Source organism: Thalia democratica, chromosome 7 (assembly GCF_965202585.1).
Source record: "Thalia democratica chromosome 7, ktThaDemo2.hap1.1, whole genome shotgun sequence".
Taxonomy (NCBI): domain Eukaryota; kingdom Metazoa; phylum Chordata; class Thaliacea; order Salpida; family Salpidae; genus Thalia; species Thalia democratica.
Window position 1 is genome coordinate 51,923,062 of NC_139171.1, and position 15,956 is coordinate 51,939,017.

Here is a 15,956-nt window from a genome sequence, read left to right on the forward strand (position 1 = left end):
ACTGTTCAACAAACAAAATTTTCTTTTGTAGCTCGCACGTGTAAAGAAGCCCTATAGAAAAATGCCTTTATTAAACAAACAAAGAGCATACTAAACAAATATTATATATGTGAGTGCCAACATATGACGAAGTGTTACCACGTTTCAATTAAGTGGCATATTGCCAAATTACTTTTCAATATTTCTAAGTATTTCTAGCATTTTCTGAAGTTCTTATACTTTTTTTAACTGCTCGGAATTTTTTTTGTAAACTTGAAGCAATTTTTATTAAATTTTGAATGCAGTTCACGGAAATAACCAAAAGTTAATTTCTTGTCAATGACCAAATAAAAGCTATGAAAAAAGGTAAGTTTCAATTTAATTTAAAGATATGACGATCTATGTCTCATATATATTAAAAATCCAATTCGATAAAATTTACTTACTCAAGGTTGCCAAATGTTTTTGGCAAGCTTTCTCCAGGTTTTTAAATGTACACACCTTTGGGTCTATCTTTAACTTAGAAGTTAAATGAATGTAAGAAACTGTGTTAAATAGTATAAAAACATTGGAAAGATATTTTTAAGCTACTTAATTGTGTTTTTTAATAAAAACTAAATTTGATGATGACAAACTTTATCTATATGTTAGATATTTAGAGTCAACTCGAAATTTTACTACTTAACATGTTAAAAATTCCAGGATTTTTGGCAACCCTGTTTACTTCAAAGTTTTAATTCAAAATGAACAAACAACGCAACATGTGGCAACTTGCAAAAGCAAGTCAATAATTTAATTGGCTCAAATTTTGCTTCAACGCCTTTAAAACAAAACTGCACATTTGATAAAAATCAAAACCAAAAAAATGTAAGAGGAACTACAAAAGTAGCACAAATAGAATATAATAGACAGACCTAAATATTCGGAAACAAAAAAAAAGAGAGAGCAAAAGGAATTGCTTAGCACAGCGTAGGTGGCTGCAAAATAATGTTTCTAACTTAATTAAATAATTTATAATTCGTCCTTCTTGTTGAGTTCTTCTTCTTCTGGTAACTCGTCATCTGCGTCTTCTTCAACATCCTCCTAAAAAAATATTATATGTTTAGCATTTTTATCCAGTTTATGTTGATTTTTATTAAGAAATAAAATTACCTGTTTGGGTTGCTATAAAGAGTTAATCAAAGAAATATTACAACTAAATGAAAATAGAATCTATATTTCTATTTTAGCAATTTATTAAATTATGACAATAGAAAAACACTCTTTTAAAAAGGCTTAATAAAAATTGTAGATATACAAATAAGGACACAACTATAAACTTTTCTAAGATACGTCTTACTTTATAAATTTTATCATAAATAAAATTTATGCTGAAGGAAATATTAATAGTTTGTATTTCTTTTTTTTACATAATTACTACTCAATATTTCAAAAAATTCTCAAACTTTTCTTTCTGATCTAAACTTTCAGCGTCCGCAAACATATGATAAATAAAACAGGACAAAAATAAATAAAACAAAATCTGTATAGTCAAAATCTAAAGTTCTTTGTGTTCTGTCTTCTTCTCCTCTGCAGCTTCCTTCTTCTTGCCCATGAACTCGCCGGCGGCCATCTCGGCGTCCTTCCTCACCGCTTCCTCGGTCGCCTTCTGCATGGCCTCCTCCGTGTCCTTGCCGTCCAGGCCCATGCCCTTCATCATCATCTCCATCTGCTGCTGCATGCCCTTCATGAAGTCGTCGTCCGAAGGCACCATCTTGTCCATCATCTCCGCGAACCACCGGTCCAGTTCCTCCATGTGCTGCGTCTCGTCCGCCTTCTCGTGATCGATCAGGTCCTGTGTGACGTCATAACGAGGTTGAGACGGTTATTTGTGAGGTCACTGCAAACCACCGGCACTCCAAAAAGTCTATTTCACGTCAAAACGGAAGACCTAGTCTAAAACTCCATAAAAGAAGAGCTTTTAGGCATTTCAAGTCTCTACCAAACAGCAACGCAGACATCCTAATGTGACGTCATAATAAACTTTTCGTGTCATTCACGTGACTTTAAACCACCAAGTTTCTACAATACTTCAAAGTAAAACCCTAGATCTATTCAGATAAACAATCTCAAAAATGTCTACAACTCAAAACATGTTTCTACAAATCATACAAACGTCTACAAAAAAAATCTAACATTTTTGCTTACCGTGACGTGCTGTTTGTAAAATGGCTGTAGAACAAAATAATGATAAATAAATAGTAAAAGACTGATACATAATTTGATGAAAAATTTTTCTTTACCTCTGTTGGCGGTTCCATACCAGTGTAATGGTTGTGTTCCTACAATTTTTTTAATTTATTCAATTTTTGCCTCAACTTTCAGAATCTACTCAAACCAACTCATGTCCTCACTGCAAAGAAAACTATCTCTATAGAATATCAAACCACTAACTTTCTAGCTATCAGGAAAATATCAGAAAAATAATCGGCTAATCAGAAAAAAATATTTCCACAACCGTAAAAATCACCACTACTTTTAAACCTACAAAACTTTCCTTTGACGTAGTAACAATAGATCTAAACGGTACTTTTTTGATGCAAAGAAAGCATCTAGAACTTTCAAACAATTTATATATATATATATATAACTAAACACCAAACTACGTCTACCTCGTCAAACTCTTCGTCTACGTTGGCACTTACGTCGGCTCCGTTCGACCTGACGAACTTTTCCATGGCTTCGACTTCGCGGTCTCCGCTGTAGTCCACAACCTTGTCACTTCCCTGTTGGTGTCAATATATAATGAGCATATGTTATTATTCACATTAAGTTATTATATACTAACTATTAATAAGTTTCAATATGCGTTGACAACACTTAATAGGTTTTAAGTTTAAAATTTAACAGAAAGACGAAATTTAAAAGGTAAATTAAAATGTTTGGCTTTTTTTTTTCTTTTAAAATTAACTGAATTATTTTATTTTAAAATTATTTCAAGCCAAAAATCTTTTAATTGTGAGAATTAAAATAAATTATTAAAAAATATATATCCGGTTTTTAAGTTTTAAAAATACTTTTTAATTAGGCGCCAAAAATTTTGAGTCATTTCAGTACAAAGTTTTCTAAAATGCAGCAATAAAGACACGTTTATTTGCCACGCACAAAAGAAAAACTAAAACTACGTGTAGGCAGCTAAGAGTTCTATAACTGTGTTTCCGCAAAGCGTGGAGTAATTCAAACAATATTAAAAATATTTTTTGTTTTAAAAATGTTAGTGTGCGCTGTTAAAAAGCAGCAAACTTACGGATGGGAAGAACTTCAAAGTGGGGAATCCCTGGATCTCGAACTCTGACACCTCGTTGGCGGTGGAGTCCATCTTGGCGATTATGACGTCATCGTCGTCCTTGAAGGCCTCGCCGAGTTTGTCCCATTTGGGCGCCAGTTGCTTGCAGTGGCCGCACCACGGAGCGTCTAAACGGAAGCACTAATGACTAATTCTATTCTATGTATTAATACGTGTGTAAGCGAATATTGTGTGTAAGCTAAGGTGTAGTTAGAATTTTAAATATTATATCAGAGCTGGGACTTGCTATATATATATTATTTTTAGTTTTAAACAGAACCCTTCAATACCTTCAAATACTAATGATTTTTAAAGGCAGTAGTATTTGTAAAAACGAAGTTTTAAAAAAATAAACGTTTAGAAATATAAACCTATTTGACACTTTACAAACTAACCAATCTAAATAGTGCATTTTTATATACTAGCTAATTGATGAATGTTGACTTGTCTTAAAACAATGAAAAACGAGAAAGACAATAGAGTTTAATGAACTTATTCAAAAGGGTACTCGAATATTTCAAGTGCTTTCAAAGTAAACTGGCCACACTATCATGCAATAAAAAACGTTAAAACTATGCTGCTGTGTTTTTAATGCGTTTTGTAATTTCAGTAACTTAAACAGAGGTTTTATTTAGACAAACTATGACACGTTTTGATTTTTAGAAAAGTGAATGAGCAACTAATCATTTGATTGTAGTCAATTAAATGATACACTAGTTATAAAAATACACCGTTTGTCAATTTCACTTGAAAGTTTAACAAACACTTTTTGTTACCTTTTGAAAACCACAAAAAGAGAGCTTATTTCTAGATCTATGCTAAAACCTTCTAAAAAACCTTCTAAACTGCAACCTACATTTTTTAACGTACTTTCAACGGGTCAAATTTTGGGAAGAAGAGCATTGTGGGGTAAGCGCCCACGAATTTAAACCCGGGAATGTCATTTTTAGTAGCGTCTATTTTGGCGATGACAACGTCGGGATCTTTTTTGAATTTATCTGCAAGTCGCAGCCATGTGCCGTACATCGCGTGTGAATGCTCACACCAAGGCGCGTCTGAACACAACAAGTTGAAAAATCAGTACAATACTTGGAATTAATGAGAAGTATGTTTACTAACTCACAAAATGTATTCTGTTTATAAATGGCTTGGAAACCAATGAGATGTTCACTTGATTATCTACCTTGCTTATCAACGCAATAAACAGCTAAGCCTTGGATTTTAGTAGAAATTAAAGTGGAAAATTTATTTTAAGTTCAAAACTTAAGGTCTTATTACAAATGTTAGTCTGTGAACTAATACAAAACTTTGGATAAAATGTGATGTTATTTGATCTAAATGACGCGTGAAAAACTCACAGAATTCGACGAAGACCTTCTTAGTGGAATCGAAAGCGACCTCCTTGAAGTTCTTTCCGACGAGGACAGAGACAGGGTTCTTGTTCCAGTCTTCTGGGATCTCTTCCGACATCAAGTGGCGGGCAATTTCTCCGGACATGACTCCGGCGGCGAACTTGGTGACTGCTTCGGCTGACAAGTCTTGTCCTTCCGGCTTGAACTTAGCCATGTTTTCTGCCATTTTGATCACCCTGTAGGTTGGCACGTCCTTTTCGGAGAGTCCGAAGAATTCCATCACTCTCTTGTTCTCCTCGACGTCAGAGTCGATGTAGATGAACAACATCTGTTGGTGAAAATTTGTTTTATTGTTTAGTTTGTGTACACTGGTATTCAAATTTAAATCACTAGTTTTTAAACTTTGATGAAAATGGATAACAATTTTTTATATGTGAAATTAAAATAGTTAAGTCCCTTAGAGTACGTCCTAAAAAAACTTCCAAGTTTTCAAATGTACAATGTGTTACTGAGGTTAAGTTGCCACTCACCTTTCCTTTGAACTCCTTGGCGGCAGTCCTGAAAGCGTCGGTCTGAGCTTTGAACTCTTCAGACTTTTTGGAGAGGAAGAGAAGTGCGTGGTTCTGGATATCTCCACCGAAGATTTTGGGGGCAGACTGTTTTGAGTTGGAAATCATTTACTTGCTTCATTGTTTTTTTTTTACTTTTATATTTTCAGAATTAGTAACTTCTGTTTATATTAGAAAAAATTGTCTTTCTTTTTGTAAATAATTTCAACAAATGAATATGTTTATACTTAGTTATTCCTATACTATGATATAATACTTTTTGGTTCAAAATTTTTTTTTTTTCATTTTGTTTAAAGTTTTTACGTTTTAACTAATAAGTCACACTTTAAATCACACAACTATTGAAAATATTTTCTAATAAGCAACCACTATCAAAAAAAAACAACAAAAATTCTAACCAACAGCAATTTAAAAATTTTTAATTAACATTTGAAAGTAACTTTGACATAAGTGCCATTCAACAAACAAAATATTAAAGCTGTTAAAATTTGTTTGGACTTGAAATTTTAAAATTTTTAGTCACACTAACCTCGCTGGTGAATTCAGAGAGAAGAGCGATCTGGTTTCCTTTGACGAATTTGGCAAGGTCATCGGCGATGGCACCTTCGAAGTCAGCGCGTCCTTCGTCGAACTAACACCACAAATAAAAATAAGCAAAAAAAACTACTAAAAATCAACACTTCTACTAATAAAATATCTACAAAGTTCACAGCATTCTCAGGTCACGTTAGAACCTTATCTGAGAACTCTTCTAGCAGCGGGTGCTGCTCCCCTTTAATGTCAACTATTAAGTTGTCTCCGCTTTTGTAAATGGCAGAAAGTGAACCCTAGGTTTTTACTTAAAAATGAAATACATAAAAAGTGGAGAAAGTGTTTACTTCCACAAGTAGTTAGTGTTATGAAGAGTATACATTTTTTATAAAAGTATCTATTATAAAAGTGGCTTCCAATCAAAAACAAGTTGAAAATTATTTTCATTCAATTTATTAAAAACTGTGACAAAATTTCTCATAAATACCTTTTTGAAGACAGCAACTTTGCCAAGTTCAAGACCGGCAGCCTTGGCGGTGGCAGCATCAGAGACTACAAAGAATGGGACATCATCGAAAGAATCAGCAACCTTGGTGAAAGCTGCACCTTCTTCACTTGATGGATCCTAGTTAAATTTTGATTTTATTATTTACACATTTTATTATTTAGCTGTTATTAATACTACTTATTAAACTATCAAGTTTACTTTAAGTAGTTAATCTTTTAAGTTGTATTTTGTGAGATTTAAATAAGTTTGATAGCAACTAATCTTACATATATTTTTTTATTGTTAACCATTTATGGATGTTCAAGTGTTGTTAAATAAAATTACATAACTAACGAAATATGTAAAGTACTGTGTTTAATCTCTAGGGTTCTAATACATTTAGTCAGAAAAAAGTTGTCTATAGATAATTTAAATGTAAAAAGGAAGTAAGAGAAGGATGTTATGATAAATGAGCCACATGACTACTAGAAATTACCAATAAGTTATATCAACTAACAGCAAAGTATCCGACAACAGCAACTTCATTGGCGTCCTTAGCCTTGTTGAGGGCTTCTTCTCCGGACAATGGGGTTGTTGGTGGTCCGGTCTTTTTCTTGAGCCAGTTGACAATGTCAGCAGATTGACGTCCACCTATTGTTAATGAGTTTAAATAATTACAAGAATAAATTTTCTTAAAAAGCTTATGTTTATATAGAAAAATTATTTCAATATGTTTTTTTACATTATCTGATTTAAAGAAAATATTTTAGTGTAAATGTTAGAATAATATTTATTAAAAACCTACTAAAAAAGTTTTTTCTTATAAAACCAAAAAACTTAAGGTAATAAAATTAATTAAAAAACAAAAGCATAAGTAATAACTACTATTCAATAACCACCATTAAAATAAACACACACACTGCTGCTTATATTGCAATTCTCTATTGACACGGAAACTGCCTAAGGCAAATTCACAATAAGAACTAGTAGCTGTTACAACAATCCTAGAAACCAATATATTTATATTCATTTTACACACTACTACGTGGCTATAGCAAGGAAATAAACAGCACGCTTGTCAGCTTGCCATTGTAAGTTGTCTGGTGGTCACCGTGGTTTTTCCAAAAGAAAAATGTTGGGTACCCTTTTACATGGAACCTCTTAACGGTTTTTGGGTTGGCATCACCATCAAGCTTTGCTAGTTTACAATCGGGTATGTCAGTAAGCAATTGAGTGGCTGCTTTTTTGTAATCCTTGTCCATGTGAATGCAGTGTGTGCACCATGGGGCGTCTGAAAATTAATTCAAATTTTAAACATGCATATTAGAACTATTATTTACCGCCGTATTCCTTGGCCTCTCCGTTCTTAAAGAACTTCAAAGTTGGGTATCCTCTGACTTCGAACTTCTCAGCTGCCTTCTTGTGGATGGTGGCGTCAACTTTGGCCAGTTTGATTTCAGATTCTTCAGCAAGGAGGGCACCTGCAGCTTTGGCGTATTCGGGAGCCAAGGCTTTGCAGTGGCCGCACCATGGGGCGTCTTAATTGTTTGATTGTTAAAATAAAAGTTCATTTTTTACATATTATAATTACATACATAATAAAGTTAAATTTCATGGGGCGTCTTAATTGTTTGTCATGATTATTAATCAAGTTAATTATTAGTTACATAATAAGCTACATGATTAAGTTTTTAGCTTTTCAGAATAAAAAAAAATACAACAATTAATTGATTATAATTTAGTTTTGTTATCTTATTAAGTGAAAAAAAACATTTAATTGTATATAATTTTGTTTTGTTACTTTAATAAATTTTGATAGTAAAAAAAACAACATTTAATTGTTTTTCATTAAGCTCAGATAAGTATTTTATTATAAGTAATATTAAGTATTAATATTAGTAACAAAGTACAACAATTAAATGTTTATAATTTAGTTTTGTTACTTTATTAAATTTTGATACTAAGAAAAAAATACACTCAATTATTTATAAGCTCAGATAAGTATTTAATTATAAATTACATTTTAAGCTTATAACCTAATTATAGGGATTAGTAATTGTATCCAACTTTAAAGATTAAGTTTCTAGAAAACTATAAATTTATGGAGTAAAACAAGACAATTTCAATTTTTGTATTAGCCAAGTTATGTTAATATAAGGTTTTATAACAGTTAACCCTAACCTAAAGTCAATTTTCACAACTTAAGTTGTAAAACTTTTTTGAGCTTTTTAACTTACTCAGCTTTTTGGTTATTGAAAATTAAAAACATTACAAAAACTAACATTTTAAATATAGTCAACTAAGAATAATAACATGGTATTTTAAAATTTTAGTATGCCTGATTTTTTTTAACTTATGATAATAAAATTGTTTTAGCACTGCTTTTACGGCGTCATGATTTTTTGCATTGTAAAAAATTGAATATTAAAATATAGTTACTTTTTTATACTGACTCCCAAAAAAATTTTTATTTTTGGAAAAACATTTAGTAAAAAAATATTAAACTTTAAAAACAAAAGAAAGATTTAAAAATACTGGTTTCACCTTTTTGTAAATTATTTTATAAACTTGATTGCAAGCATATAATCTTACAACTTATCTAATAACTAAATTCATTGTCTTTCTTCTCTTCCTTTAGAATTTATTTAAAATATTTTTTTTATAAAAGTAGAAAATCTTTGCTAACTATTTTGAAGTTTATATATTCAAAAAGACTACTTTGGTAAACATACTTATTAATACTAAGAAAATAGGCTTCTGATGTTATGCTGCAAAATATACTAAAATGGCTGAACACATTTTATCAATAATTAATTACTTCAAGAATACAACTATTGTATAAAACAAACTTCAAAATTTGTTAAGTTTTATAAGAAAATTATTTAATAAAAGAAACAGTTTCTCAACAATTTTTTTATAATTGAAAAATATTTAAGTAATAAAAAGATAAGTAGTTATATAACATAAAACAGATTTCTGCACATTTATCATTGTGTTATTTTTATATCTTGATTAAAATTTTTAAACAAATCAAAATTCTTATTTTTCATTAATATCTTAACATGTCATACTTTCAACATATTATTAAATCTGTAGTGCATTTAAATGACAAATTTAACAGAAAATTTGAATAGAAAATATATATTAAACATTTAACAAAACAGCTTCAAATAAAACCAGCATTGAATTGACAAGATACATTAAAAATTGAAAGGACTCATAAGTCAAAATTTAAGATATTATTTAAGATATATTATTTAATATTAGTTTGTGTTAAAACACATATGAATATTCAAATTATATTAATTTTAAGACAAATAATAGTAAAAACCATTTTCTGAAAACTAAAATACTACTGTGGTAAAGTATTACTGAAATTATATTTAAATTTTTACTAAAACTTCAACTAAAACTGAATAAATTGAGGAATTTTAAAATGATCTTTAAAACTTTCAAATAAATAAACAAAAATAAAAACCAAAATGAATTAAACAATGTGTTTGCAATCTGCTTATATATATTTCCTTTCTTAAATAGTCAGTTATATTCCTGACAAAACTATATAGCTTTTAATTTAACAATGAAAATTGTTTGTAAACTATTTGTTAGTTGATATTGATCAAACCCTAAACTTAATAAAAAAACAAAAACTGAATATACTATTATTTGGTAGTTGCATATATAAGTTAAACAAAAGTATTATAAGAATTTTACACAGATAAATAATTCATATGATTGTATTTTTTGACAGCAATATAAAATTATCATAAGCTAATGAAACAAAATAAAATATTGTATTATACATAGGTTTAATTTCTTTAAAAGAATGTTATTGTTAATGTGTGGGCTAATGGCATAGGGGTCCTTATGATGGCTTAGAAAACTTTCTTAGTTGAACATTGCAAGACAGAAACCCAGTAGTCGACACATATATAAAAAATATTTTAACTATTGTGGAAACAAGTCTTAGATATATTATTATAACTACTTAGTAATAAATTTAATATTTAGAGAAAAATTAAATACAGCTATATATTTTTATAGACTATATTCTTCAACAAATTATGTATTTTTTTGTACATGTGTCAGTCATGGGGTTTATCCTACAATATATAACTCAAACTGCCATTAAGACCCATCAGACCACTTGAAGAGTTACAAAATAAAATTTAAAAATATGTTTTACTAAAAGTACATACTATATTTATTAATGTTAAATCTTCAAAATTTATATTAAAAAAAAATTATAACTTACAGAATTCTACAAGAACAAATTTGTTGTCCTTGACTGCATCATCAAAGTTGTCATCAGTCAACACCAAGACATTTTCCTCAGTTTCAATTGCCTTCACAGACAAAAGTCCAAAAACAAGAAAAACTAATGATAATAACTTCATTATGTCTAAAAGTAAAATTATCTATAAAAGACTATCCTAGTTACCCGAAGTGATCTAAGGAATGAATAGATAAAAAACTGTAAAACTGTCTATACTTATTTATTTTATTTCAAACGTGGCTATCTATTCGCATGAGTAGTCACGTTCACCGTTCATCTTGCAACAAAAAGGCCGTGTTGAAATCTGATTGGCTTAGAGCTATTTCTTTCTTCGCGTGTAACAAACTGCTTAAAAAGACAAATTTGTCAATTATACGAAAGACAAAACTCTATTTTCAAATCTAAAATACTTATTTTTAAGGAATAAAAACGGATGTATTACATTTTAGTCGTAATTCTTAGTTAACTATATTGAAAATTTTATTAGTACTCTACAAATTTAATTACAAAACGATAATAAAAACAAACAAACTGCTTGAAACTAATATATTTTTAAATGCATCTATTTTTAGTATTTTTCACATATACAGAATAAAAGTATTTCCATAAATATTTAAGTACACTACACATGCTTTTCGATAAAATAGTTCTCTAATTATGATACGTTTTTAAGTGAATTTTGAATACTTTTAGTTGGTCGTTTTTGTATAACTCGATTTCTAGTAAACGGTCAAAAAAAAAACACGAAATAAAAATAATGTTTTTATAAAAAAAACGATGGAAAGCAGCTCATTCCAATTTATTTTAATTATGACTAAACATTTTCTTTTTAAGACTACTTTTTTTTTCTTAAAAGCGATGGAGCTTATGTTTTGAATTCGATTATATGTTTATACGTTTTTTGAGGGTATTACTTTTCTAAACTTTGAAAATTTTTATCGATTCTCACAAACTTTGACAAGTTAACATTTGATTTTTTTGTATATAAATATTTTTAAGTTTTAAACTACATAAAACTACCAGACAACTACTGTTGGTAACATATATTTAGTTTTATACAATACCGTTAGCTAATAGACCTTTAAGTCTGCGAATTTAACTTAAAAATTATTTACTTGATTGATTTATTTGCCATCAATATTTTAGAGTTTACCTTATAAATTTATTATTTAGCTCTAGTTTAGGTTTATTGCTAGATTTTATCGTTTGTAGTAGGTACAGATATTACATGAAGAAGAAGTTTTTCAAGGCCAATAAATTTATTTTAAATTAGTTATGTATTAAGTCTAGTTACATGACAATGCAAACTATTTAGAAAATATTTAAAAGACTTTACCTCAAAAAGTAATAAATATTTGAAAAAAATAAAAAATATGCTTAGGACTTATTAATATCTACATTAATATCTATTTTTAATTTTTTACAAAACTTTAAATACTTTTTCAGATATTTGAAAGATATTAAAATAACTATATTTTTAAATATATTTAAATATCTCTCATAATATTTAAAAGTTTGCAAAAAATAAAAATGGCTTTTAGATATTTATAAGACATACAAACGGTTTTTTTTTCAAGTATTTCAGTTTTAGGCCTTTGAACATTTTTAACAATTTGAATCAATTTTTAAAAATTGAATTGTCGTTATTTGAATAGTCGTGTATCCGTTTAAAAATCCATAAACTTATTAGTGCTCCCTATTTAAAACAGATTAAAAATTTTTCATAAAATGTAGGCAAACACTTTTATACCCTAGTTATTCTTATAAGTTGAATATGATTTGTTTTTGAAAACAAAAATTAGCAATAAAGAAAATATATCTTTTGATGACAAATTTATCATGTCTTTATAACTTTAGTATTATATCAATCAATCACAGTTAACTCGGATATAAACTAAAAAATAAATAAATGTACGATATTTATTATATCATACCTTGTTGTAACACAAAAAATTCTGTTATAACTGTTTAAGGTAAAACATTTTATGCAATATACAACTATAAATTCTCATATGATAAATGTTGTAAGTATTTTGTAAATACCAAATAAATTTATCGTTTGCAGAATAAAAAAAAAATCTTCTAAATTAACACTTAAACCCAAACAAAGTTGTCTTAATTTTTCAGTTAAACAATTATTACGGTTTATTTTGTCATAATAAATATAGTAAATGACATACAAATATTAAAGCTCCAACTGCTGTTTTGAAGTGTTGATTGGCTTTAGCATTTTATAAATTTTTAAGAAATTTGGTTAAAATAATAAAATATAATGACTATCAAATGTAAAGAAATAAAAATAAAACTTAAAGTTGAAGAAATGAATATAACATTTGTAAATGAAATTTATAAACATAAGCATTTGGTGTTATTTTTTTGTAAGAAGTATTTAGTACTTTTTACTTTTAACAAACTTGTTTATTTTTTATTTTTTCTCACATACTTGAGGCAAACTTTTTATATAAACTATTATTAAAAACAAAAAAATATTATATTTATTCCTTAAAACGATCGAAAGTCTGGGGATGCTAGTTTGATAAAGTTACGAAATGAAAAAGTAATAATAAGCAACATAGTGACAAACTGTTTTTAAACATCACAGAAGTGTAAAAAAAGCCTGCAGTTCTTTTTTTTTCGAAACGATTTCTCTTGTAAATCAATTTTAAATTTATTTTGTATCTAACCTGCTTTCTGCGTGGTAGAATCTTATCAGAATAGTTTGAATTGTACAACTCATCAAAATCAATCAGGATTGAAATATAAGGGTTACTGAAAACATTTTAATGCCATTAAACTTTAAAATAATTAATTAAAAAGCTAAAATATTATAACAGCTCACGATAGACATGAACAAATTTTTTCTGTTTGCAAAATCCCTACTGCTACACTAAATTAGTTTGTATTTTAGATAAATTAAGTAACGTTTTATTAAAACAAAAAAAGACAAAGAGAAAACTGGAACTGAATGTATTTTAAAACAACACTAAACTTACTATAATCCTACTTTATAGATACAAAGTAAGTCTAAAAATTAACCAAGTAAGTAAAAATTGCTAACTTAAGTTGGAATTTTATAAATAGAAAAAAAGAGAATGCATTTGTTTTGGATAGAATTAAATGTAAGGAACTAAATTAGTTTAGAAATGTTTGTAACAGTTTTTATTTTCTATACCCAAGTCACTGTTAAATCATCACAAACCAGCTATAGTTTGTGTTCTCAAAAAGAGCTAACAAACAAACTTAGTTTTCTAAATCTGGATATTTTGATGAACTTAATAGCATTATACTTTTTGTAACATTTTTTACTTAGAACTTACAACCAGTTTTACAACTTATTTAATATCTGTAAATTTAAAACAAATGTTAAAATTTGTTGGAAAACTGCTAAAACTAAATACTCCTGGACAAGACGTTAAAAGGTATCCGTGGTGCGACTCGAAAACCGAAAGGTTTGTCGTGCACCACGGATATATGTCCTAGGACCAAATATTTTGAGCGCTTTTTTGTCGTTCAATAAATTAGTAAAAATAGTAAAATATTAAAGGCTAGAAGTTATTCAATGCTTAACTAACAACTTATCTTTAACAAAAGTTACATACTTTTTCTTTGTCTAACGAGTCTAATTCAGTTTAAAGTTATTTAGTACCTTAATATTAAAAATATTTTATTATGAAAAAGAAGTTAATTTTGAGTTAAAAAAAAAATACCATTCAGTTTTTCAATATATGAACTTTAGCCTTAGACTCAGAGTAAATTAATACTTTTTAAAACAATTTGAATTCTGGTTATAAACGTTTATTGAACTCAATTCGTTGTTGAATGGCTGATTTTAAGAGTACAGCTTTCTTTATAAAAATAAAGTATTTTAACTTTTTCTTTATCAATCATGATTGTTCTGCCACTATCAATAGAACATAATAAAATTTTTATTATTAACTTAAAATAACTAGAGTTACTAAACTTAAAGATAACACGAAATTGAAAGCGGTTTCGAAAAGTTTGAATCAAAAAGAAGTCTTGTAAAGTATTTTTTTATGTTTTTAATTATTCTGATGTAAAGCTTTATCAAAACAAATAAGTGTTTTTTTATATTAACAAACTTGTATTTTATTATTTAATACAGTATATTATTGTGATTTTTTTGCTTAATTCTATAATATACTTATATTTACTAAAAAAAGATACCAACTAAACTTATTGACGTAAAATGTGCATGTTACTATTAGTTCGTTCACAAGTTACAAAGTTTTACTACTTTTATCAAGACATATATACTCAATTCTAATGTACATAATAAATAAGAAGAGTGAGCATCATACTTAAACAATTTTTAAAAACCAAAATTTTTTGAATATCACCAGTCGCAAAGAAAACTTTTATCTTATAAAAGTTTAAGTTTACAAAGCTTCAAATAAACTTTCTACCATAAGTTTTTTTAGTCATGAACATGTTTATTAAAGCTTTGTACTTGAAATTTTTTTATCAAGTTAAATGTTTAAGAACAAAAGGAAAGTATATATAAATATTCATATAGTTTTTAAACATTTTGAAATTTAGTTTAGAAATTTAAAATATAATTTAGTTTTAAAATTTACTAATATTTTATGGTTTAAAAAAAAACGTTTCGTTCTAAAATTTCTATAAGGTTTTTGTAATTTAATTATTAAAAATATATTTTCTTTTAGTTGTCTTCGTAAGCAATATGTTTTTGTATTAAACTGATGCTCAATAGTTTAAATTTCAAGTTTGTTTTATATAACATAGAAACTTTTTAAGTAAGTTAATGCTATTTTATTTTGCAAAATTCTATGATTTATAACTTTTGTAAATATTAATAGTAAGGTAAGTATATGCATTTTACTTTAGAAGAAATAGTATGTAGGTAGTTATAATTGTACATAAATAATTGCTTAAAAAGGTTAAGCTCTATACAATGTATAAACTATTGTGAAACATAACTTAATCAACCTTGGTTAAACTTTTTAAACAAATTTTAAAACACTTGTAAAAGATTAAAACTTGACAGTAATGTATTTAAAACAGCCATTTATTAATCCTAAGTTCTATTAAGCAGTTATAAAATTACTAGCAATTAAACTAGCAAGCCTTTTATTTTATTCAAGCAACAAGGAAATCAAACACCGACTTAAACAACAAGGAAGCTAATTAGATTTGTAAAATTTTATTAGAGCAACAAAGAAAACAATAAACAAGGAAAAGACACAGTAAATACACGAACAACACGTGTAAGATTTACAGTGGTTCTTCGTATTATCATGACGTAACAGTGTTTCTATGACGTAACAGTTTACAGTGATATACAAGATGTTTACAGTGGGATGTCACAGTATGAAATTATTAACATATAAATAAGGAAACATGATAGTTAGCAAAGTTTGTACAAATGAGTTGTATGTGAGCGCGATGAATGTAAACT

General features: G+C 27.8%; 1 protein-coding gene across 10 annotated transcripts; it reads right to left on the minus strand.

Annotated features, from left to right (window-relative positions):
• Positions 1-743: 743 nt before the first annotated feature.
• Positions 744-10,725, minus strand: LOC145840877 (protein disulfide-isomerase 2-like). Of its 10 annotated transcripts, none has more exons than XM_082948215.1 (12): positions 10,499-10,725; positions 7,331-7,534; positions 6,761-6,894; positions 6,244-6,381; positions 5,755-5,856; positions 5,187-5,312; positions 4,663-4,984; positions 4,175-4,359; positions 2,664-2,744; positions 2,262-2,300; positions 2,167-2,190; positions 1,180-1,813 (listed from the first exon to the last, which is right to left on the minus strand). In XM_082948215.1, the coding sequence occupies exons 1-12, from the start codon at positions 10,638-10,640 to the stop codon at positions 1,517-1,519; spliced, it is 1,794 nt and encodes a 597-aa protein (XP_082804341.1). In that variant the 5' UTR covers positions 10,641-10,725; the 3' UTR covers positions 1,180-1,516. The 10 variants fall into 10 exon arrangements, with proteins under 10 accessions (XP_082804350.1, XP_082804346.1, XP_082804349.1 ...); XM_082948217.1 differs by lacking the exon at positions 5,755-5,856 and adding an exon at positions 5,960-6,052; XM_082948216.1 differs by lacking the exon at positions 7,331-7,534 and adding an exon at positions 7,584-7,781.
• Positions 10,726-15,956: the final 5,231 nt, after the last annotated feature.